We start from the raw sequence: 24,128 nt of genomic DNA on the forward strand, positions 1-24,128 counted from the left end.
GGATGGGAGTTTGAAATACTTTTACTATTCGAATAGTAACATTCATTTTTGTCTGATATCCGGATATTTGAAATACATGTGGTTTTTAAAAACCTACGTTTGAAACCTGAACCCAGCTATGCGAGGGAGAAGATGGTACTTTATTGTTGCAGCTGTGGAAGAACAGGAAAGAGAGATGGGAGTGAGCAGACCGAGGGAGAGAGAGACGCCAAGACAACTCCGCTACAGCCAACACTAGCTAGCTAACTTGCAGCAGCGACAATGTTATTTATTATGGAGAATAAGAACACCTCCTCCCAGCAGCCCACTGCACTGAGGATAGGAAACTGTCACCACCGATAAATCCACTATAATTGAGAATTTCAATAAGCATTTTTCTACGGCTGGCCATGCTTTCCACCTGGATACCCCTACCGCGGTCAACAGCACTGCACCCCCCACAGCTACTCGCCCAAGCCTTCCCCATTTCTCCTTCTCCCAAATCCAGTCAGCTGATGTTCTGAAAAAGCGGCAAAATCTGGACCCCTACAAATCAGCCGGGCTAGACAATCTTGACCCTTTCTTTCTAAAATTATCTGCCGAAATTGTTGCAACCCCTATTACTAGCATGTTCAACCTCTCGTGTCGTCTGAGATTCCCAAAGATGGGAAAGCAGCTGCGGTCATCCCCCTCTTCAAAGGGGGGGACATTCTTGACCCAAACTGCTACAGACCTATATCTATCCTACCCTGCCTTTCTAAGGTCTTCGAAAGCCAAGTCAACAAACAGATTACCGACCATTTCGAATCCCACCGCACCTTTTCCGCTATGCAATCTGGTTTCAGAGCTGGTCATGGGTGCACCTCAGCCACGCTCAAAGTGCTAAACGATATCGTAACCACCATCGATAACAAATAATACTGTGCTGCCGTATTCATTGACCTGGCCAAGGCTTTCGACTCTGTCAATCACCACATCCTCATCGGCAGACTCAATAGCTGTGGTTTCTCAAATGATTGCCTCGCCTGGTTCTCCAACTACTTCTCTGATAGAGTTCAACGTGTCAAATCGGATGGCCTGTTGTCCGGGCGTCTGGCAGTCTCTATGGGGGTGCCACAGGGTTCAATTCTTGGGCCAACTCTTTTCTCTGTATACAGCAATGAGGTCGCTCTTGCTGCTGGTGAGTCTCTGATCCACCTCTACACAGACGATACCATTCTATATACTTCTGGCCCTTCTTTGGACACTGTGTTAACAACCCTCCAAACAAGCTTCAATTTCATACAACTCTCCTTCCGTGGCTTCCAACTCCTCTTAAATACAAGTAAAACTAAATGCAATCCTCTTCAACCGATCGCTGCCCGCACCTGCCCGCCCGTCCAGCATCACTACTCTGGACGGTTCTGACTTAGAATATGTGGACAACTACAAATACCTAGGTGTCTGGTTAGACTGTAAACTCTCCTTCCAGACTCACATCAAACATCTCCAATCCAAAGTTAAATCTAGAATTGGCTTCCTATTTCGCAACAAAGCATCCTTCACTCATGCTGCCAAACATACCCTCGTAAAACTGACCATCCTACCGATCCTCGACTTCGGCGATGTCATTTACAAAATAGCCTCCAATACCCTACTCAATAAACTGGATGCAGTCTATCACAGTGCCATCCGTTTTGTCACCAAAGCCCCATATACTACCCACCACTGCGACCTGTACGCTCTCGTTGGCTGGCCCTCGCTTCATACTCGTCGCCAAACCCACTGGCTCCAGGTCATCTACAAGACGCTGCTAGGTAAAGTCCCCCCTTATCTCAGCTCACTGGTCACCATAGCAGCACCCCCCTGTAGCACGCGCTCCAGCAGGTATATCTCTCTGGTCACCCCCAAAGGCAATTCCTCCTTTGGCCGTCTCTCCTTCCAGTTCTCTGCTGCCAATGACTGGAACGAAATCTCTGACGCTGGAGACTCATATCTCCCTCACTAGCTTTAAGCACCAGCTGTCAGAGCAGCTCACATATCACTGCACCTGTACATAGCCCATCTATAATTTAGCCTAAACAACTACCGCTTCCCCTACTGTATTTATTTATTTTGCTCCTTTGCACCCCTTTATTTTTATTTCTACTTTGCACTTTCTTCCACTTCAAATCTACCATTCCAGTGTTTTACTTGCTGTATTGTATTTACTTTGCCACCATGGCCTTTTTTGCCTTTACCTCTCTTATCTCACCTCATTTGCTCACATTGTATATAGACTTATTTTTCTACTGTATTATTGACTGTATGTTTGTTTTAATCCATGTGTAACTCTGTGTTGTTGTATGTGTCGAACTGCTTTGCTTTATCTTGGCCAGGTCGCAATTGTAAATGAGAACTTGTTCTCAACTTGCCTACCTGGTTAAATAAAGGTGAAATAAAAAAATAAAAATAAAAATTATCACCCCATATAACAGTGTCTATATTGACTGGAGTAGCCTATTGGATTCGACAACACTTCCTGTAGCTACTCACCCCAACGCTAGGCATCGCCTTTTCATGGAATCCAATGGGCTGCTAAAGGATTAGCTAGCCTAGCATGCTGACGAAAAAGTAACATTCATTAACAACTAGCAGTATTTCAATCTTCTCAATTTGTCAGTTGGGATAATTAGGAGTACACCGCTGTATTCCATTCCTGGATTGAGGTACTTTTTCCGAGCCATATCTCTCGCTGGCTCCGTGCAGTCTTGATCGTGTCATAGCAGCATTCTGACTAGAGAGAGAACTTAATGAAGAGTTTGAGTTGATTTATTCTTGCTCACAGATGAAACTGAAGAAATGCAGAATTTACATTATTAATCATTGCAAAACACTAATTTAAAATACATAATACATAATACGTGACATGTATAGAATATTGAACAATTGAAAACATTACAGGACATTTTTCATGATGGCAATGTAAATACTAAAATCGGATTAAAAAAAATATATAATTTTTGGGAGAACCATTTAAGAGTTATTATACAGTCTGATAGCAGTGGGTAGATTGGCGTTTTCACAGGCGGTTCGTTTGTGCAGTTATGCAGGACAGTTGATGGCTGTTTCTCAGGAGCCTGGTGGTGCAGTTACCTCTTTTTGGAGGGAGCAGGTCATTCAGTGGATAGTCAAGAGTGTGCATGTCCTTCACCAGATGCACTGCAGTCTGCTCTCGCCTGCTCTGCAGTGAGGGGAGCTGTGGTTGGACTGCTCCAACTCTGGAGATGGTCCTCAAGGCCCTCCTCTGCATCCTGTCTAGTTGGGCCTGCTTCTTTTTACTGCATCCAACTAACATCACTCCATCGTATTCCAGACAAGGTCTAACCAGTATAGTATAGACTGACCAGATCTTCAGTGGATAGGCCATTTCTGGCAAGACCATTCAAAAAGTGCAGGCATTTTGAGGCCTTCCTCACTGACTGCTCCACGTGTGTCACCACTGAGGTTAGAGTCTAGATGAAAACCAAGATACTTAGTTGTTGTTACCACTGGTACTTCCTGTCCTTCTAGGATTAGTGGTGCGGGTGGTGGATGATCTCTTGAAATAACATGTCCGAATTTCCACAGACTTTTTCCCATTCAGAAGCATGTTGTTGGATGTGGCCCACTCTTCCAGCTGCTTTGCCTCCAAGCCCATGGAAATGTCCTCTTTGATGCTGGTTAATGGTATGGCTCGGGACAGCCCTACATCGTCCAGTGTCCAGAGTGTCACTGAAGACAACTTTTCGGGTGGACATGTGAAGGTGAAACAGCTATGGTGCAACCGCGCCCCCTGTGGCACACCAGAGGTGACCTCTGACCAAGGGCTAAAAGTGCAGACAGATGTTGCAGGAGCTTTGCGTGATCTATTCGATCAATGGCTTTTGACATATCAGCAAGTAACACCCTCACCATTGTTGTTTTTGTGGAGTCGGTAGCTGTCAGCCAGGAGTGTGTGGCTTTAACAAGGGTGGTAGTAGTGCTGGACTTTGGTAGGTAGGCATACTGATTTGTGCACTCAGATAAAACTGTTGGCATTAGTTGTTTTTTTTATGAAGCTCTCCTGGATTTTTCCAAGGAATGACGTCCAGTCGGATTCTGGCTAGGCTACAATACCTTCAGAAAGTATTCATACCTCTTGACTTATTCCACATTTTGTTGTGTTACAGCCTGAATTGAAAATGTATTAAATATTTGTTTTCTCTCACCCATCTACACACAATACCCCATAATGACGAAGTGAAAATATGTTTTTAGAATTTTATTGCCCATTTATTGAAAATGAAATACAGATATGTTTCATTTACATAAGTATTCACACCCCTGTGTCAATACTTAGTAGAATCACCTTTGGCAGCGATTACAGCTGTGAGTCTTTCTGGATAAGTCTCTAAGGACTTATTCAGTTGAATGCTAGAAGCTTGATCCAAAAGCTAGATTTGATTGAAATACTGGTCTCACAATCACATGCTGACATAATGATTATATCTGAATCCTGGCTCTGTGTCCCTGTTCCAGACAATATCTTCAGAGCAGACAGAATGGGTAGAGGAGGAGGTATTGCCCTATATGTTAAATGCAACCTAGATGTCACTGTGTCCATTTCAACTTCTGTTCAGAAACAGTATGAATGCTTAGTTCTAAGTGTGGTCCTTGGTCATAATGCACTATTAACGCTAGCGGGAGTTTATCGCCCACCCTCAGCTCCGGTATCTGCACTAAGCAAATTGTTTGAGTTAATGTCTAATTATGTAAACTCTGAATTATTGATTATCGGAGATCTCAATCTGGACTGGCTGATGCCAGCATCGTTTAAATTAAAAGATATTTGTAACGTACTAAATCTTACTCAACTAATAACTATACCTACCCGTCCTAATCCAAAAGACCCCCAAAAATCTACATTAATAGACCTTATCTTAACAAATACACCTCACAAATATATAGCTAGTGGGTTATTTGCTAATGACATCAGTGACCACTGCCCTATTGCATGTATCAGAGATACTAGGCTAAAAAACCCTGACCCACGTATAATTCTAAAGATAAATTATAAACACTTCTCAGAGCAAGCCTTTATCCATGACCTTTATTATTCAGAGCTTTTATCCGTAAACTGCATAATGGACCCAGTTTTAGCGTTCTCTTTCTTTTCATAAATTTTTACCATCATGGCTGATAAATACGTCCCGTTAAAGCGACTTAGGGTAAACAATCGAACTAATCCTTGGTTCTCCTCTGATTTGAAAATCCTTTTCCTGCAAAAGAATCAAGCATGGGCCTTGGCGAGGAAAACAGGTGAAACAGTTGATTGGCTGCTTTTTAGGCAATTGAGAAATAAATGGACCGGAGGAATAAAAAAGGCAAAATCTAGGTATTTTCTTGATGCTATGACAAAGTCTGCTGGTGATCCCACTAAATTCTGGAAAACTGTCAACTCACTTAAACAAGGAAACTCCTTGACTTCCCTGCCGAAGCAAATTACATCGGAATCTGGGATCATCAGTGACCAAACTGAAATTTGTGATGTTTTTAATAAGCATTTTATTTAAGGGGGGGGTTAGAAGGATTACTTAATCCTATCCCAGGTATTCCTTAAAGAGGTGAGGTTTCAGGTGTCTCCGGAAGGTGGTGATTGACTCCGCTGTCCTGGCGTCGTGAGGGAGCTTGTTCCACCATTGGCGTGCCAGAGCAGCAAACAGTTTTGACCGGGCTGAGCGGGAACTGTGCTTCCGCAGAGGTAGGGAGGCGAGCAGGCCAGAGGTGGATGAACGCAGTGCCCTATATGGTAGTGAATTGGATAATTATCGGTCCATCTCTAAGCTCTCCTGTTTGGCTAAAATTCTAGAGTCACTGGTGAATAGGCAACTACAATCTTTTTGAACTGTTAATAATACTCTTTCTACTAATCAATCTGGCTTTAGACCTAAACACAGTACTATTACGGCCACTGTATGTGTTGTAAATGCTATTACTAATGCCCTAGATAATAGAAAGTACTGTGCCACCTTGTTCATAGATTTATCTAAAGCCTTTGACACTGTAGACCATGCGATACTTTTGGGTAAGCTGTCGTCAATAGGACTGGGACTGGATGCCTGTCGTTGGTTTCATGACTATCTAAAGGATAGAATTCAGGCTGTTAGAGTCGACGGCATCCAGTCAGAGCCATTGGAGTTGGTTAAAGGGGTCCCGCAAGGTTCTATACTTGGTCCATTACTGTTCACTCTCTACATAAACAATATGGGTGATGAGATAAGAAAGTGGCAAATTCATTTATATGCTGATGACACTGTCATGTACTCTATCGCTTCAACGGCTGACCAAGCATTATCACTATTGGAGACAGATTTTAAGATATTACAAGGTTCTTTTATACAGCTGAAACTTGTTTTAAATGCAAAGAAAACACATTATGATTTTTAATAGGTTCAAAAAGTTGGTTGAAAATACACTTGCACTTACGAGCTTAGATGGTTCTCGAATTAATCAGGTCTCTGCATATACATACTTAGGGATATGGTTGGATGATAAACTGTCTTTTAAAATGCATATCGACGAACTTTGTAAACGGCTAAAAATCAAGCTAGGCTTCCTCTATAGAAACAGGACATGCTTGTCCTCTACAAATAGAAGACAAATTGTGCAAGCTACTTTTATGTCTGTTATAGATTATGGGGATATTATTTACATGCATGCAACGGCATCAAGTCGTAAATCGCTGGATGCTACTTATCATTGAGCACTTAGGTTTATTACGGGTGCTTGCTACAGAACTCACCACTGTGTTTTATATCATAATGTTGGTTGGACTTCGCTGTCCGTGAGACGAGAACAACATGCTCTCGTGTTTGTCTATAAAGCACTTCTGAATAAGCTACCTTCTTATTTATCGTCACTCATCAATATTAGAATTATAATTCCTAAAACCAGGTCTCAAAGCATGGATTACACTTGAGGCCCATGCGATTTCCACAGAGTTGGGTATGGCTGCCTTTTCCTGTTACGCTCCTTGCCTATGGAATAGCCTGCAGACTAAACTTAAACTTGAGACTCTTGTCCCCCTTGCTCATTTTAAATATTTATTGGAGCATTATTATTTTTGTATTGCTTGTAACTGTTTCAGGTAATGCAAGTTCTTGTGCTGTTAGTAGAATAACCTATGTGTAAATTAAATCTGTTGATCTATTTTTTTTGTGTATTATCTGTGATTGTTTTGTTTGTCTTGTTTAGTTTTTTAATCATTGTAGTTAAACTGTATGTGTAAACATGTATATGCAGGGCCCAGCTGTAAAAGAGACCTTGGTTCCTTGTTGAAATAAAGGTATAATAATAATAAAAAACGCTTTCCACTAGAGGTCGACCGATTATGATTTTTCAACGGCAGTATCGATACCGATTATTGGAGGACCAAAAAATCCGATGCCGATTAATCAGCCGATTTTTTTTACCCATTGATTTGTAATAATGACAATTACAACAATACTGAATGAACACTTATTTTAAATTAATATAATACATCAATAAAATCAATTTAGCCTCAAATAAATAATGAAACATATTCAATTTGGTTTAAATAATGCAAAAACAAAGTGTTGGAGAAGAAAGTAAAAGTGCATTATGTGCCATGTAAGAAAGCTAACGTTTAAGTGCCTTGCTCAGAACATGAGAACATATGAAAGCTGGTGGTTCCTTTTAACATGAGTCTTCAATATTCCCAGCTAAGAAGTTTTAGGTTGTAGTTATTATAGGAATTATAGGACTATTTCTCTCTATACGATTTGTATTTCATATACCTTTGACTATTGGATGTTCTTATAGGCACTTTAGTATTGCCAGTGTAACAGTATAGCTTCCGTCCCTCTCCTCGCTCCTACCTGGGCTCAAACCAGGAACTCATCGACAACAGCCACCCTCAAAGCAGCGTTACCCATGTAGAGCAAGGGAAACAACTACTCCAAGTCTCAGAGCGAGTGACGTTTGAACCGCTATTAGCGCGCACCCGCTAACTAGCTAGCCATTTCACATCGGTTACACCAGCCTAATCTTGGGAGTTGACAGGCTTGAAGTCATAAACAGCGCAATGCATTGCGAAGAGCTGCTGGCAAATCGCAGTAAATTGCTGTTTTGAATGAATGCTTACGAGCCTGCTGCTGCCTACCATCGCTCAGTCAGACTGCTCTATCAAATCATAGACCTAATTATAACATAATAACACACAGAAACACGAGCCTTAGGTCATTAATATGGTCGAATCTGGAAATTATCACGTTTATTCTTTCAGTGAAATACGGAACCGTTCCGTATTTTATCTAACGGGTGGCATCCATAAGTCTAAATATTCCTGTTACATTGCACAACATTCAATGTTATGTCATAATTACGTAAAATTCTGGCAAATTAGTTCGCAATGAGCCAGGCGGCCCAAACTGTTGCATATACCCTGACTCTGCGTGCAATGAACGGAAGAGAAGTGACACAATTTCACCTGGTTAATATTGCCTGCTAACCTGGATTTCTTTTAGCTAAATATGCAGGTTTAAAAATATATACTTCTGTGTATTGATTTTAAGAAAGGCATTGATGTTTATGGTTAGGTAAAGTCGTGTAATGATTGTGCTTTTTTCGCAAATGCGCTTTTGTTAAATCATCCCCCGTTTGGCGAAGTTGGCTGTCTTTGTTAGGAAGAAATAGTATTCACACAGTTCGCAACGAGCCAGGCTGCCCAAACTGCTGCATATACCCTGACTCTGTTGCAGAGGTGGCACATTTTCCCTAGTTAAAAGAAATTCATGTTAGCAGGCAATATTAACTAAATATGCAGGTTTAAAAATATATACTTGTGTATTGATTTTAAGAAAGACATTGATGTGTATGGTTAGGTAGAAGTTGGAGCAACCTTTTTCGCGAATGCGCACTGCATCGATTATATGCAACGCAGGACAGGCTGGATAAACTAGTAATATCATCAACCATGTGTAGTTAACTAGTGATTATGATTGATTGATTGTTTTTTATAAGATAAGTTTAATGCTAGCTAGCAACTTACCTTGGCTTCTTACTGCATTCGCATAACAGGCAGGCTCCTCGTGGAGTGCAATGTAAAGCAGGTGGTTAGAGCGTTGGACTAGTTAACCCTAAGGTTGCACGATTGAATCCCCAAGCTGACAAGGTAAAAATCTGTCGTTCTGCCCCTGAACAAGGCAGTTAACCCACCGTTCCTAGGCTGTCATTGAAAATAAGAATGTGTTCTTAACTGACTTTTAAAAGAAATATATTTATAAAAAAAAATAAAAAATTCAGAAAATCGGTAGCCAAAAATACCGATTACCGATTGTTATGAAAACTTCAAATCGGCCCTAATTAATCGGCCATTCCGATTAATCCGTCGACCTCTACTTCCCACACCTGGATTGTGCAACATTTGCCCATTATTCTTTTCAACATTTTTCAAGCTCTGTCAAATTGGTTGTTGATCATTGCTAGACAACCATTTTAAGGTCTTGCCATAGATTTTCAAGTAGATTTAAATCAAAACTGTAACTCGGCCACTCAGGAATATTGACTGTCTTCTTGGTAAGCAACTCAAGTGTAGATTTGGCCTTGTGTTTTAGCTTATTGTCCTGCTGAAAGGTGAATTAATCTCCCAGTGTCTCGTGGAAAGCAGACTGAACCAGGTTTTCCTCTAGGATTTTGCCTTTGTTTAGCTCCATTCTGTTTCTTTTTAATCCTGAAAAACTCCCCAGTCCTTAATGATTACAAGCATACCCATAACATTAAAATATGGAGAGTGGTACTTAGTAATGTGTTGTATTCGATGTTCCCCAAACATAACACTTTATGTTCACTACCGACGAAGGCTCAGCCAATCGTTTACAATACATAACAGCAGAATGCAGCGCAGCACGCTACTGAAGAAAGAGGAGACAACCAATTTACTACTTACAGCGTCAGCGCGCCTCTGGAAAGTCAGCTTGTCAGTTACAGCAGCGCGTCCCCTGAACGATAACGAAGAGGTAACTTTAGGTGAGAAGCCTGACCACGGAGACCGGGGTGAGAAGGTGATGAAGCGTACTTCATGAGCTGTAACCGAAAAACGACTGGCTTTTGGAAAGTTTGAGGTGAGGGAGAAAGTGTGGTGAACAACTATTAGCACTGTTAAGTATCTTGCTAGCTGGACCCGTTAGCTAGCTAGAGAAATGTTGGGCAACATTAGCCAATTTATGTTGAGCAACATTAGCCAACTTATCTGATAAATAATTGAGTTGATGGTGTGAAAATTAGCTTGCTAATAAAGTCAGACAGCTAACATCGTGTGAGCTAACATTAGTAACCTAACCAATTCGCTGTAGTATTAACTGGTATACGACTCCTTGCCGTTGTGCCGAAAATCTCCCCCCTGCCAGAATTCTCCACATCAGAGTCAAATACTTTCAATAGAACAAACTTCACGTCAGGATAGGCAACCGAAATGAATAATTAATGTATGTGTGTTATATTAAACATAGAGGTATGGGCGACATGGGGCGCCCCCGAGTGCGGGCGCTGAAGGGGGGGGGGGGGGGGGTTCTCCCAGGGTGCCATACAAGCTAGAACAGCCACATACACTTGAAACAAATTGTCAAACCGAAAACTGCCACCAAGATCAGTGAAATGTAGGCTAAACTGACAACGGAGTGAGTAGCAGAAATCTCAACTAGCAAGCAAGTCGCAGCAAGCAAGTCGCAGCAATGAAGAATTCATCCCCTTCGCTTTCTTCATTGCTGCGACTTGCTTGCTGCGACTTGCTTGCTAGTTGAGATTTCTGCTCTTCACTAGATTTTCGACACAACACCGTTCCTCAAGTTATAACGCGTTAGTTGCTTACTGGACCCTGGCAATCTGTGTGAAATGTTAACTAGTTAACTAACTAACGAACTAACCACTATATGTTAACTAAGGTTTCCCCTCTACATTATGTGGTTAATTTTCAGAATGAGAGAATTAGGTGAGAATGGGGCATTACTTGTTAAACAAGTGGATTCAGGGATTAAGTGTAGCTGGAGCTGGGCCTGGTTTAAACTGGATGCCACTATAGATGTGGAAGGAACACCACACCCTTATCCTCTTTCTCACTTTTGCTGGCATATTGTAGAACAGATGTCCACCGGCAGAAAGTGTACAATGTAATAATGTGCAGCGTAGCCCAAAGATATTGTTTTTGTTGTGTTGAATTTGACAGTAACATGTGTGAGTGAGGGGGATTATACTTTTTTTTACTCAGTGAACTTTATTTTTGCACACATGTAGCCTTGTGCATTTGATTGATGTCTATAGAGCCACTATAATAGAGCAAAAATAGAATGCCTGTTTGTTTCATTCTATTTCTACTTTAAGATTGGTTTTTTTCTCCCCCAAGTGCAACATTTATGTGTGTGGTCACAAGCGTTCTATTATAAAGGCTGTCATGGCTAACTGGACTATTAATGTGTTGTTTTTTTCTCAAGACTTGAGTGTCATTTGCAGTAAAGTTTAGGTAACAAATAACATTGGATTGCTTTCTTTACATTTTTTAGCTGGTAGTTAGGTTCACATTGACCACTTTTTATTTTACACACAGAGACTGATCATGTAGATCATAATTTTTGTTGTTTATTTATTTAAAACCTGCATTTCCCCCTAGCAGGGATTTTTTGAGTGTTTCAATGCAACAACAAAAAAAGTGTCACCTTTTTGGGACCTCACCGGTTTGCATCCCTGCTTTGTGGTTGAATCTGTGTTTGAAGTTCTCTGCTTGACTGAGGGATAATTGTATGTGTGGGATACAGAGATGAGGTAGTTATTCAAAAATCATGTTAAACACTATTATTGCACACAACGAAAATCCATGTAACTTATTATATGACTTGTTAAGGACATTATTAAGGGCTAAGGGCTACATACCAGGCCATGATCAGTATGCAGATGTTGTGGAACGTTGCAGACAGAAATGCCATAGCATCACAGGAAGCTGCTGAGGGGAGGACGGCTCATAATAATGGCTGGAATGCGGTGAATGGAATGGTATCAAACGCATTAAAACCATGTATTTGATGTGTTCGATAGCATTCCATTAATTCCGTTCCAGCCATTACTATGGGCCCGTCCTCCCCAGTTAAGGTATCACTGGCCGACTGTGTCATAGATAGAGATGCCTTGATTCATGATTCAGTCGAACAACTCAGTCAATTCTATTTCATTCCCATCTACTCTGATAAAATCCAAAACTGATTAGTAAAATGTCTATTGCATATTGTAGCCCTATGCAGTGCCAATGTTACACAACTCTTATCTGTCTAACTTCCAGAGTCTGACTCTGTATGTTTGTTCATTACATTTAGATTTTTTGTATCAGGCAAAACACCAAAACCCTAAAATCACTACTGACAACCATTGCACGGCTTGGTAAAACTGCACTAGGCCCATTGCCAACCCAAACTATGGTATGACGGGGAAAAAATGATACTTTGTTTGGTTTGTTATTTCCTCCTCCAGTCAGGAGGAAGGAAAAGGAGTTGCTCTGTAAAGATAAGGGCCTCGGTTTCCTTCCATTTTTGGTCATCAGGGAGTGAGTGGAAAATATTTGCAAACGACCCCGAAGAGAGGCACACTGATATTCTCTCATTCTGTTATTTAGTCTACCCAAGGAGAGCACCACACGACTCTGAAGGTATGTGTCCAAATCTTATCTTTCATGCATTATTTTGATTGTCCCATGTTATGCTTGTTAGGTTTTGAGGGCCTTTTATAACAGTGAATTGTAGGCCTATAGTTTGAGTCATTAATAGTATAACTTAATTAAAACAAATGTAGGCTACTTACACTTGAGTCTAGGAACATACCACACTGAAAATATCTATGTAGTAGATGCGTCAACTTTCAGAATAATACCTGTGAGAATAGGAAGTAGTTGTGTAGTTAAACATTGCCTGGACATTTTGTGATGAAAGACCCCTAAATGTTGTAAACATACAGTAAAATTGTGTCTGTGTAAGTTTAAGATTATTGTTTGCGATTTATAACCTCACAATGTAATTTACTCTCAATTGCATTTTGTTTCTCATCTCAGATCGGTCCCATCTCCTCTCAATCCCTCATTCATTGGTCACCAGAACACACAAGGCAGCCGTTGCTGAGAAAATGCAGTGTCAGAGAGAGAAGATATTCATATTGATCCTCTTTGCTGCGCTCTCTCACAGGGTAAGAGTTTTGACCAAACACATACATTTTTTGTAAGATTGAATTGATTGTTGTGGAAAAAGTATCCAATTGTCATACTTCAGTAAAAGTATAGATACACTACCGTTCAAACGTTTGGGGTCACTTGGAAATGTCCTTGTTTTCCATGAAAACATACATGACATTAGTTGCAAAATGAATAGGTAATATAGTCAAGACGTTGACAAGGTTATAAATAATGATTTTTAATTGAAATAATAATTGTGTCCTTCAAACTTCGCTTTCGTCAAAGAATCCTCCGTTTGCAGCAATTATAGCCTTGGAAATTGGCTCCAATTAAGTGCCGTCCACAGGGTATGGCATGGCGTTGCAAAATAGAGTGATAACCTTCCTTCTTCAAGATCCCTTTTACCCTGTACAAATCTCACACTTTACCACCACCAAAGTCGCCCCAGACCATCAGATTGCCTCCACCATGCTTGACAGATGGCGTCAAGCACTTCTCCAGCATCTTTTCATTTTTTTCTGCGTCTCGCGAATGTTTTTCTTTGTGATCCGAACACCTCAAACTTAGATTTGTCTGTCCATAACAATATTTTCCAATCTTCGTCTGTCCAGTGTCTGTGTTCTTTTGCTAATCTTTTCTTTTTATTGGCCAGTCTGAGATATGGCTTTTTCTTTGCAACTTTGCCTAGAAGGCCAGCATCCCGGTGTCGCCTCTTCACTGTTGACGTTGAGACTGGTGTTTTGCGGGTACTATTTAATGAAGCTGCCAGTTGAGAACTTCTGAGGCATCTGTTTCTCAAACTAGACACTAATGTACTTGTCCTCTTGCTCAGTTGTGCACCAGGCCCTCCCACTCCGCTTTCTATTCTGGTTAGAGACGGTTTGCTCTGTTCTGTGAAGGGAGTAGTACACAGCGTTGTACAAGATCTTCAGTTTCTTGGCAATTTCTCGCATGGAATAGCCTTCATTTCTCAGAACAAGAATAGACTGATGAGTTTCAGTAGAAAGTTATTTGTTTCTGGCCATTTTGAGCCTGTAATCGAACCCACAAATGCTGATGCTCCAGATACTCAACTAGTCTAAAGAAGGCCAGTTTTATTGCTTCTTTAATCAGCAGACACCAGTTTTCAGCTATGCTAACATTATTGCAAAACAGTTTTCGAATGATCAATTAGCCTTTGAAAATGATAAACTTTGATTAGCTAACACAATGTGCCATTGGAACACAGGAGTGATGGTTGCTGATAATGGGCCTCGGTACCCTATATAGATTTTCCATAAAAAATCAGCCGTTTCCAGCTACAATAGTAATTTACAACATTAACAATGTCTACACTGTATTTCTGATCAATTTTATGTTATTTTAATGGACAAAAAATTAGCTTTTGTTTTACAAACAAGGACATTTCTAAGTGACCCCAACGTTTGAATGGTAGTGTACCGTAATAGAAAGTTTGTCAAGTAAAAGTAACCCAGTAAAATACTACTTGAGGAAAAGTCTAGAAGTAGTTGGTTTTAAATATACTTAAGTATCACAAGTAAAAGTATTTGCTAAAATATACCTAAGTATCAAAAGTTGAAGTAAAAGTATAAATAATAAAAAATTATTTATATTAAGCAAAACAGACAGCACCATTTTCTTGTTTTTAAAATGTACGTATAGCCAGGGGCACACTCCAACACTCAGACATTATTTGCAAAAGATGCATTTGTGTTTAGTGAATATGCCTGACCATAGGCAGTAGGGATAACCACATGTTCTCTTGATAAGTGCGTGAATTTCACAATTTTCCTGTCCTGCTAAGCATTCAAAATGTACTTTTGTTTGTCAGGGAAAATGTGTGGAGTAAAAAGTACAATATTTTCTATAGGAATGTAGTGAAGTAGAAGTAGTCAAAAATATAAATAGTAAAGTAAATTATAGATACCCCCCAAAACTACTTAAGTAGTATGTTAAAGTATTTTTACTTAAGTACTTTACACCACTGATTGAAACAGCCATACTGTAATTATAGACTTCTGGGCCGGTTTCCCAGATCCAGAGTGAGCCTATTCCTGGACTCTCCATTATGCATGTTTTTTAGTCAAGGACTAGCCTTACTTTGGGTCTGGGAAACTGGCCTTGATGTACTTAATTTGGCAAATGCTTGAATTTGAACTTGGCAAATTAGAATTGTATTGTCATAAAATGTTGAGTGCCTACACATTGTTACACTGTGATACTACCTGTATTAAAAAGGGTAACAATTCTCTTTACTATTACAGGTGACTCAGGCAAAGGTAATGGACATGGTTCCTAATGCCGTGGATGACCAGTACACTCACTGTCGGGTGCAGATGCTGAAGAAGGTTGTGGAAGGGGGTCTGCTGGAAGAAGAACTGAAAGGCAGTATAGAGTATAGTTCTGCCTGGGGGGCAAAGCAGTGTACGAAGTTAATCCCGGGAGGCGTCAAGCAACACACGGCTGCATTGGTGGCTTATGGACATGGGGGAAACGTGTTCAGAAAGATTTTCAACAATGCAGTGGAGACTCAGGGTGGGAATGTCAATGTCTATAACAGAGAGTTCCGGTTCAAATCCCTCCACTTCCTTCTAATGGATGCCATGAGGCTTTTGAAGACAGAGAAGTGCCAAACTGTGTTTCGTGGCACAAACCAAGAGTATGAGGCAGAAGTAGGGTCAGAAGTGCGGTTTGGGAGGTTTACCTCAACCAGGGCCAAACGTTCCGACTCGGAGGAAGATGTTTCAGACAATGGGATCCTTTTCAACATCACTTCCTGCACTGTAGTCAACATGGATGAGTACAGTTGCTTCTCAGAAAGCATTGATCAGCTGATATCCCCAGCAGAGGTGTTTAGGGTGGCTGAGGTAAAGAATGTAAGAAATACAGATCACAAGCACAGAGAGATCGTTTTGACAAGTTCAAGGACTCACAGCATTGACAGCATCCGCGACTGTTACCTCTTCCCCAGGTGAGGCCAGGTTATGTAAGCGAAAAGATATGAAAACATTAGACTACCAAACAGGTGTAGACGACACAAGAGTCAAGTGGTTTTAAAATGTCTACCTTATTCTTTGGAGAATGAACATCTGTCTTTGTCTGTTTGTCTCACCAGATCTCCTACAAGTACGAGTCCTCCATCAATCACCCCCAAAGGCTCCTCTACTCAATGGCTTGGCAGTAGCCTCTCTGTTCTTGTGGTTGTATCTCTCTCTATCTCCCTGATCACCAGGACTGATCGTCTCTGATAAACTAAAGTGTTGAATGCTAATAGATGCGGTAATGAAGTCAATGGAACGCAGACCGTGGGGGATAGAAGGACGCACATTCAACCAATCTGATCTAACAAAATAGATATTTGTTAAATCGTAATTTTTTTATATATTGTAACATGCCCAGAATGTGGTTACTAAAGTCTGATTTGGATATATTTGTCTGTTTTCGCGGCATAACATTTAGAAATAGTCCCTTTTCAGGTTTGGAAGAAGTGACTGCTAAAGGCTAACTCCCATTCATATAGACTGGTAGCATAGCTAGCATATAGAAATCGATGGTGGTAGTCAAAGTCGGTTTTAACTGTAATGCAGTTTCTTGGTGATGATGACATCAACATGTATTCGGGTTGACATCCATACCAGCATTATTCTCAGATTTTTACCTCAACATAGTGTGAAACACACATAAACAATAGCCTAAATATGGGCTAATTTTGCTGGTGGCCATTGAGGAGATTCTGGATCTTTCCCCCACGACAACTTTTACCCCATGCGTTTCCATGGCATTTCCATTGTTTTGGTCGCGTTCCATTGACCTCTTGACTGCATCTATTGAAAAGGACAAACACACACACACACACACACACACACACACACACACACACACACACACACACACACACACACACACACACACACACACACAATTGCATGTATGTAATATCAGTGCATGCAGACACATAGATATTCATCAAATGTGACAAAGCGCTAACCCTGCCAAATCCCTCTTAGCATAATGATATTCTCTTGAAAAATGTATTTCTTTGCAATTCATTTTTTTTGTAAAAAAAAAAGATAATGGTCAATAGATAATATTTGATAAGACGTTTTAAACAATATGGTATGCATTTAGCAAATATTTTGGTATCACAACAATTGAGTGAGTGGTGTCCAGTTTTCATAGATGTAATTGAATTTTCCTCTTGTTTTGTTATTGAATAAAGAAACAAGTTGAGCATTTTTGAGTGTTGGATAGGACACCTTTGGTATATATGCATTGAGATGGGGTGGGAAGGAGTGATTGATTTATTAAATGTATTAGATAATTAAAAGTAGCAAGCTTTTCTAGCTGTAGACAACTTTACATACAGTGGGGTGATAAGTATGTACATTGAATTAATGATGTAAGGCTCATAACCTGACAGTCCAGACAAACAGTATGACCTCGTATTATTTAGGTTGTGTAATATGTGTGAGGGGAAATGACTGTCATACCTATGAGGGATGTGGACAGAGAGTGCCCTTTCTCCAAGCTCAAGCCATGCTCAAAATCACCTGTAGCACTAGCCTTTAGGTCTTAGTTACAAGGTGTTTGCACTGACTCAATCACAGCTGGAGCCACACATGTTTTGGCTAATATTTCATCCTTATCCTGGAACCTGCATGTTGTGCAGGCTTTTGTTCCAGCCCAGCTCCAGCTCACTGGATACAACTCATCAACCGATCATAAAGCCCTTGATTAGTTGAATCAGATGTTTTAGTACTGGACTGGAACTAAAACCTGCACACACTGTGTGTCCCCTGGACCAGAATTGAAGAACAATTCATTTGAGTGTTGTCTCATTGAAGCACATGGGGGTTTCTGCAAAGAAGAGTTGAGGTCAAGCCTGCCTTACAACTGTGGTGCAAATATCAATACGCAGAGGTCCTGGTATAACTGACGTAACTTACACTGTTCTAAGAAGTTTCTTTAATTGTATAACTGACTTAACTTAGACTGTTCTGAGAATTTTCTTTAGTTGTTACTTTTATTTCTTATTCTTACTCGCGTATATATATACTTTTTTTAAAAACTGCATTGTTGGTTAGGGGCTCATAAGTAAGCATTTCACTGTAAGGTCTGCACCTGTTGTGTTCAGCGTATGTGACTAATAAAATTAGATGTGATTTGAATTGAATTATGGTTTCAACTTTTCACCCCTTTTTTTCTAATAATAGCAGTCATCCTCATAAATCAAGTCGACAATCTATCGGCAAATCCTTTTTAATCATTGTCATATTTCGAGAAATAATGAAATTGTAGATAAAACGTATCGGTGCTCATCAGCCATTGGACATAAACATTTCACAACAAGTTGGAAATCGCAAATTCAACAATGAGTGGTTTGGAAGGAATCAGTGGCTAACTGCAAGCCTTGCAAATAAATCGTTAGCCTGCTATTCAGTGGAGTGGCTGTGTTGTACCAAGTCTAAGATTAAGGGTCTCTTTTCCTAATTTAAAATTATAAACCGTCAATGAAGCATGACTTGTCCCGCTCTCAAAACAACTGTTAACTCGGACCTACAAAATCTGACTTTAGTGAATTCAAGACAACTGGGAACTCGGGAAAAACGAGCTACGACTGGGAAAATACGTTTTGAACTTTCAACCAACTTGGAATTGTAAATCCGGAACTTGGGCCTCTTTCTAGAGCTACAACCTGAAGATCATTGACGTCATCATGATTCAACCATTTTTTTCCTTCTAGTTCCCAGTTGTCTTGAAAGCACCTTAAATCCAGAGAAGGCCAGACTTTGATGACAAAGTTGTGCATGCCCCGGCCCCGCGGCACCTTCCTGTTCAAGTGAGCACAGCACAACAAGGTGAGTCCAAAAATGTCTTGTATGCTGTTGCATAAATTATGTAATATGCCAGGGGGATATGTATACTGTAGCTAAGAAGGTAATACTAAGTGTATGTTGTCTAGTACCTCACCCTAATAATTAGTTATATTTTCACCTCTTAATGTCGCCGACTGTTCTGACTTGGTGGTGCACATGTAGCCTATAACCTGTTTTTGAGAAATATAATCATCGGATATTGTAAGAGCTTTAATTGTCTGCTTATATGCCCCCTTTATTTATCCTACGGTTCTGACTTCGTGTGCAGGGAGAACACTGTAAGAGAACACTGAATTCTGTTGCTGTACATTTCAAAAGTGCTGAACAAATAGTTATTTTGACTACGTCCATCCTAGCTCACTCATTAATGTCTTAATCGAAATTACGGATTGCCTCTTATCCGCTTGTCGTCCCCTTATGCCATAGTTTGTACATCTCAATTGTCAATAGAAACCACATTTGTTTAAGCAAGTCAGCCATATCGGCTATATTTTTTTAAAGGGCACTAAATGAGTTTGAATGAACTGTTTCGCTGCCAGACAAGGCTTCCCTGATAGCCAGGTATAGCAGTGGTAAGGTGTTTGGAATGCTGGTGAGACAGCTTTATGTACAGTAGGCCCTAACATTTGTGGGCACCATGTGTCACCGTTATAGTGCAATTAATGTATTGTTTAGTGTTGTGTTGTGGCTTTGCTGGCACGCATCCCACTTTTTGTTTTGTTTGCCCCACTAAGATTTACATTCACTGCTCTACAAAGGAAACAAGAACATGTGAGTTCAGAGAATGATGGTGTTAACATTGGTCCTCCTTGCTGCAGGGTAAGTTTTAGTTATCACTTCATCACAAGTGGGACAAGCTATGCAGAGTTTGGATTGAAGTGTAATTCTTATCGGTGATATGTGGCACTGAAAGTCCCAAAATCTTTCCTCAGTAAAATGTTGTATTCTGTATTGTGTCAGGTTGACTGTTGTGTCCTCACCTTTGTTCTGATCATTTCCTCATAATCTCCAAAGTGTTCCATTTCAGTTTTACCAATGGCTATGCATAGGCGTCTCATATTTCTTCAGTGAGAAACATTTCAATTTGGCCCTCGCCATATAGGCCAATTCCCGATTATAAACAGTTTCAATTATTAAGATAAAAAATGTATACAAGGCTAAGAAGTTATATTTTTTTCTGAAAATCAACAGGTCATGGAAAATATTGATAAAAGGTCAGATGGCACAAAATTGCTAAATTAGATTGTTGTATTGAAAAGTTGGGTCCCACATGGGTCGTTTGCCAGTTTCTCTGGGTTGAAATAATATTTTTACTTTATTCTTTAGGTTACTGCTGTGGTAAAGAAAATGGACATGGCTCCTAATGCAGTGGATGACCAGTATATTCAATGTCTAAAGCAGATGCTAAAGAAGGGGGTCTATTGAAAGCAGAGCTGAATGCCAGTATGGCATATCATGCGGCATGGGAGGCAAAGCAGTGTACAAAGTTAATCCCAGGAAGTGTCAAGGAACAGACGGCTGCATTGGTGGCTTATGGACATGGGGGAGAGGATTTCCGAAAGACTTTCAACGATTGAGTGGAGACTCGGGGGGAATGTCAATGTCTACAACGGTGACTTCCGGTTAAAATCCCTCCACTTCCTGATGATGGTTGCCATGAGGCTTTTGAGGACAGAGAAGTGCCAAACTGTGTTTCGTGGCTCAAGCAAAAAGTATGAGGCACAAGCAGTTTCAGAAGTGCGATTTGGGAGGTTTACCTCAACCAGGGCCAAACGTTCCAACTCGCAGGAAGCTGCTACAAACAATGGGACCCTTTTCAACATCACTTCCTGCACTGTAGTCAATGTGGATGCCCGCACTTGTGACTCAGAAAGCATTGAGCAGCTGTTTTCTCCAGCAGAGGTCTTTAGTATGGCTGAAGTATATGAGGGAGTGAACAATGAGGATGAGGAGTACAGCGAGAACGTTTCGACAAATTCAAGGATTCACGGCAATCACGACTGTTACCTCTTCTCCAGGTTAGGCCCGGCTTCGATTCTAGTGTGTGAAATGTTCAGACTCAACTCTGTTCAGCATGTACAGCGATCTTGCTGATTGGAAATGAACCCCCTTCCACAACCCCTGGCTCTCTCTCCCTCTCTCTCTCCCCCTCTCGTTCTCTCTTTTTATCTCTTACACCGGGTCTTCTTTAACCTCTGAAGGCTCCTCTAATAGGTTGCTGAGCAATGGCTGCATTTCTCGGTTTTCCTGACCATCGGGACTGACCTCTAACAAACTGAAGGTTTGCAAGACATGCATGCATGCACACACACACAAACAAACAATTCCATGTATGTACAGTAGCTTAGGTACTAATTCACGTTTGAATTTGTATTTATTCTGGATCCTCATTAGCTGTTGCCAAGGCAGCAGCTACTCTTCCTGGGGTCCAATCACAATTACATACAATAAAACGATTCATAACACAACACATTATTACACGAAACTCTACCATAACATATCTACAATACAAAATCAATAATACAGCAAAATAACGTTATTAAAATGTGTGTGTGTACAGTGTTCAGTCATCAGCATACATAGACAGGCTTTACTCAGTGCCAGTGGCAGGTGTGTTAGCATGTGTTTGAGAATGCTGTGTGTGCCATTGTGTGTCTCTTCATAGTCCGCACTGTTCCATAAGGTGTCGTGTTATCAGTTTTTTAAATCTGATTTTACTGCTTGACTGAGTTACATGATGTAGTCATGGCTCTACTTTGTAGTACTGTGCATTTCCCGTAGTCTGTTCTGGTGGCATTATGTTCAAACAGCTGGAGGCAGGGCTTTCTCCTATAGAACTCCATTTTTATGAAATAGTCTGCCTACCCATGTGAGAGATGCAGACTCGGTCTCAACCTTTAAGTCTTTACTGAAGACATCTCTTCAGTGGGTCCTACGATTGAGTGGAGTCTGGCCCAGGAGTGTGAAGGTGAACAGAAAGGCTCTGGAGCAACGAACCACCCTTGCTGTCTCTGCCTGGCTGGTTCCCCTCTCTCCACTGGGATTCTCTGCCTCTAACCCTATTACAGGGGCTGAGTCACTGGCTTATTGGTGTTCTTCCATGCCGTCCCTAGGAGGGGTGCGTCACTTGAGTGGGTTGAGTCACTGACGTGGTCTTCCTGTCTGGGTTGGCGCCCCCCCTTGGGTTGTGCCGTGGCGGAGATCTTTGTGGGCTATACTCGGCCTTGTCTCAGGATGGTAAGTTGGTGGTTGAGATATCCCTCTAGTGGTGTGGGGGCTGTGCTTTGGCAAAGTGGGTGGGGTTATATCCTTCCTGTTTGGCCCTGTCTGGGGGTATCATCGGATGGGGCCACAGTGTCTCCTGACCCCTCCTGTCTCAGCCTCCAGTATTTATGCTGCAGTAGTTTATGTGTCGGGGGGCTAGGGTCAGTCTGTTATATCTGGAGTATTTCTCCTGTCTTATCCCGTGTCCTGTGTGAATTTAAGTATGCTCTCTCTAATTCTCTCTTTCTTTCTTTCTTTCTTTCTTTCTCTCTCTCGGAGGACCTGAGCCCTAGGACCATGCCTCAGGACTACCTGACATGATGACTCCTTGCTGTTCCCAGTCCACCTGGCCGTGCTGCTGCTCCAGTTTCAACTCTTCTGCCTGCGGCTATGGAACCCTGACCTGTTCACCGGACGTGCTACCTGTCCCAGACCTGCTGTTTTCAACTCTCTAGAGACAGCAGGAGCGGTAGAGTTACTCTCAATGATCGGCTATGAAAAGCCAACTGACATTTACTCTTGAGGTGCTGACTTGTTGCACCCTCGACTACTGTGATTATTATTATTTGACCATGCTGGTCATTTATAAACATTTGAACATCTTGGCCATGTTCTGTTATAATCTCCACCCGGCACAGCCAGAAGAGGACTGACCACCCCTCATAGCCTGGTTCCTCTCTAGGTTTCTTCCTAGGTTTTGGCCTTTATAGGGAGTTTTTCCTAGCCACCGTGCTTCTACACCTGCATTGCTTGCTGTTTGGTGTTTTAGGCTGGGTTTCTGTACAGCACTTTGATATATCAGCTGATGTAAGAAGGGCTATATAAATACATTTGATTTGATTTTGATGATTTGGCATGTCTTGGGCATGTATGGGTGTCTGAGCTGTGCGTTAGTCGCTTAAACAGACAGCTCGGTGATTTCAACATGTCTATACCTCTCACAAAGACAAGCACTGATGCAGTCAATCTTTTTTCAAATTTTTTCCAGGAGAGATTGACATGCATATTATCAATGTTGGCTCTCCGTGTACATCGAAGGGCCAGACGTGCTGCTCTCTTCTAGGCCAATTGTAATTAGCATATGTCCCTCTTTGTGGCACTATACCATATGTTTTTTAAAAAGGCAGTAAATGAGCCTGAATTAACTGTTTCGTTGCCAGACTCCGCTGATAGCCAGGTGTAGCAGTGGTAACGATTCACTCCATGGTGCTGAAAAGCAAGCTTTGCTGTTGGGACAGCTTTATGTAGGCCCTAGCAGTTTGTGGGCACCGTTTGTCACCGTTATAGTGCAGCTAATGTGATATTTAGTGTTGTGTTGTGTAGTGGCTTTGCTGGCATGCATCCCACAATTTTTTTATATTTTTGCCCCACCAAGATTGTCATGCTAAAATCGCCACTGCATAACACATACGTTTTTCCAGCAGCAGATTATGATTGATAATGTCAAAAGCTGCACTGAAGTCTAACAAAACAGCAGCCACAATAATCATATTATCAATTTCTTTGTCTAAGTGTGTTGAATTCCCTTTCCCTATAAGTGTGCTGAAAGTCTGTTGTTATACTGAACAAAAATATAAACGTAACATCCAAAGTGTTGGTCCTCTGTCCAGTGTCTGTGTTCTTTTGCCCATTTTAATCTTTTCTTTTTATTGGCCAGTCTGAGATATGACTTTTTCTTTGCAACTCTGCCTAGAAGGCCAGCATCCCAGAGTCGCCTCTTCACAGTTTACGTTGAGACTGGTGTTTTACGGGTACTATTTCATGAAGCTGCCAGTTGAGGACTTGTGAGGCATCTGTTTATCGAA

The 24,128-nt window shown here is 41.1% G+C and overlaps 1 protein-coding gene and 1 long non-coding RNA gene across 2 annotated transcripts; both read left to right on the top strand.

The window, feature by feature from the left end:
• The first annotated feature begins 12,514 nt into the window (after positions 1–12,514).
• Positions 12,515–18,351, top strand: LOC106602664 (T-cell ecto-ADP-ribosyltransferase 2). Its single transcript, XM_014195418.3, has 4 exons — positions 12,515–12,667; positions 13,067–13,197; positions 15,448–16,154; positions 16,299–18,351. The coding sequence occupies exons 2-4, from the start codon at positions 13,138–13,140 to the stop codon at positions 16,429–16,431; spliced, it is 900 nt and encodes a 299-aa protein (XP_014050893.3). The 5' UTR covers positions 12,515–12,667; positions 13,067–13,137; the 3' UTR covers positions 16,432–18,351.
• A 656-nt stretch (positions 18,352–19,007) lies between these two features.
• Positions 19,008–23,919, top strand: LOC145878622 (uncharacterized). Its single transcript, XR_014392123.1, has 2 exons — positions 19,008–21,077; positions 21,261–23,919. It is a non-coding gene; the product is annotated as an uncharacterized LOC145878622 (long non-coding RNA).
• The last annotated feature ends 209 nt before the right edge of the window (positions 23,920–24,128 follow it).

Source organism: Salmo salar, chromosome 04 (assembly GCF_965601325.2).
Source record: "Salmo salar chromosome 04, fSalSal1, whole genome shotgun sequence".
Classification (NCBI taxonomy): Eukaryota; Metazoa; Chordata; class Actinopteri; order Salmoniformes; family Salmonidae; genus Salmo; species Salmo salar.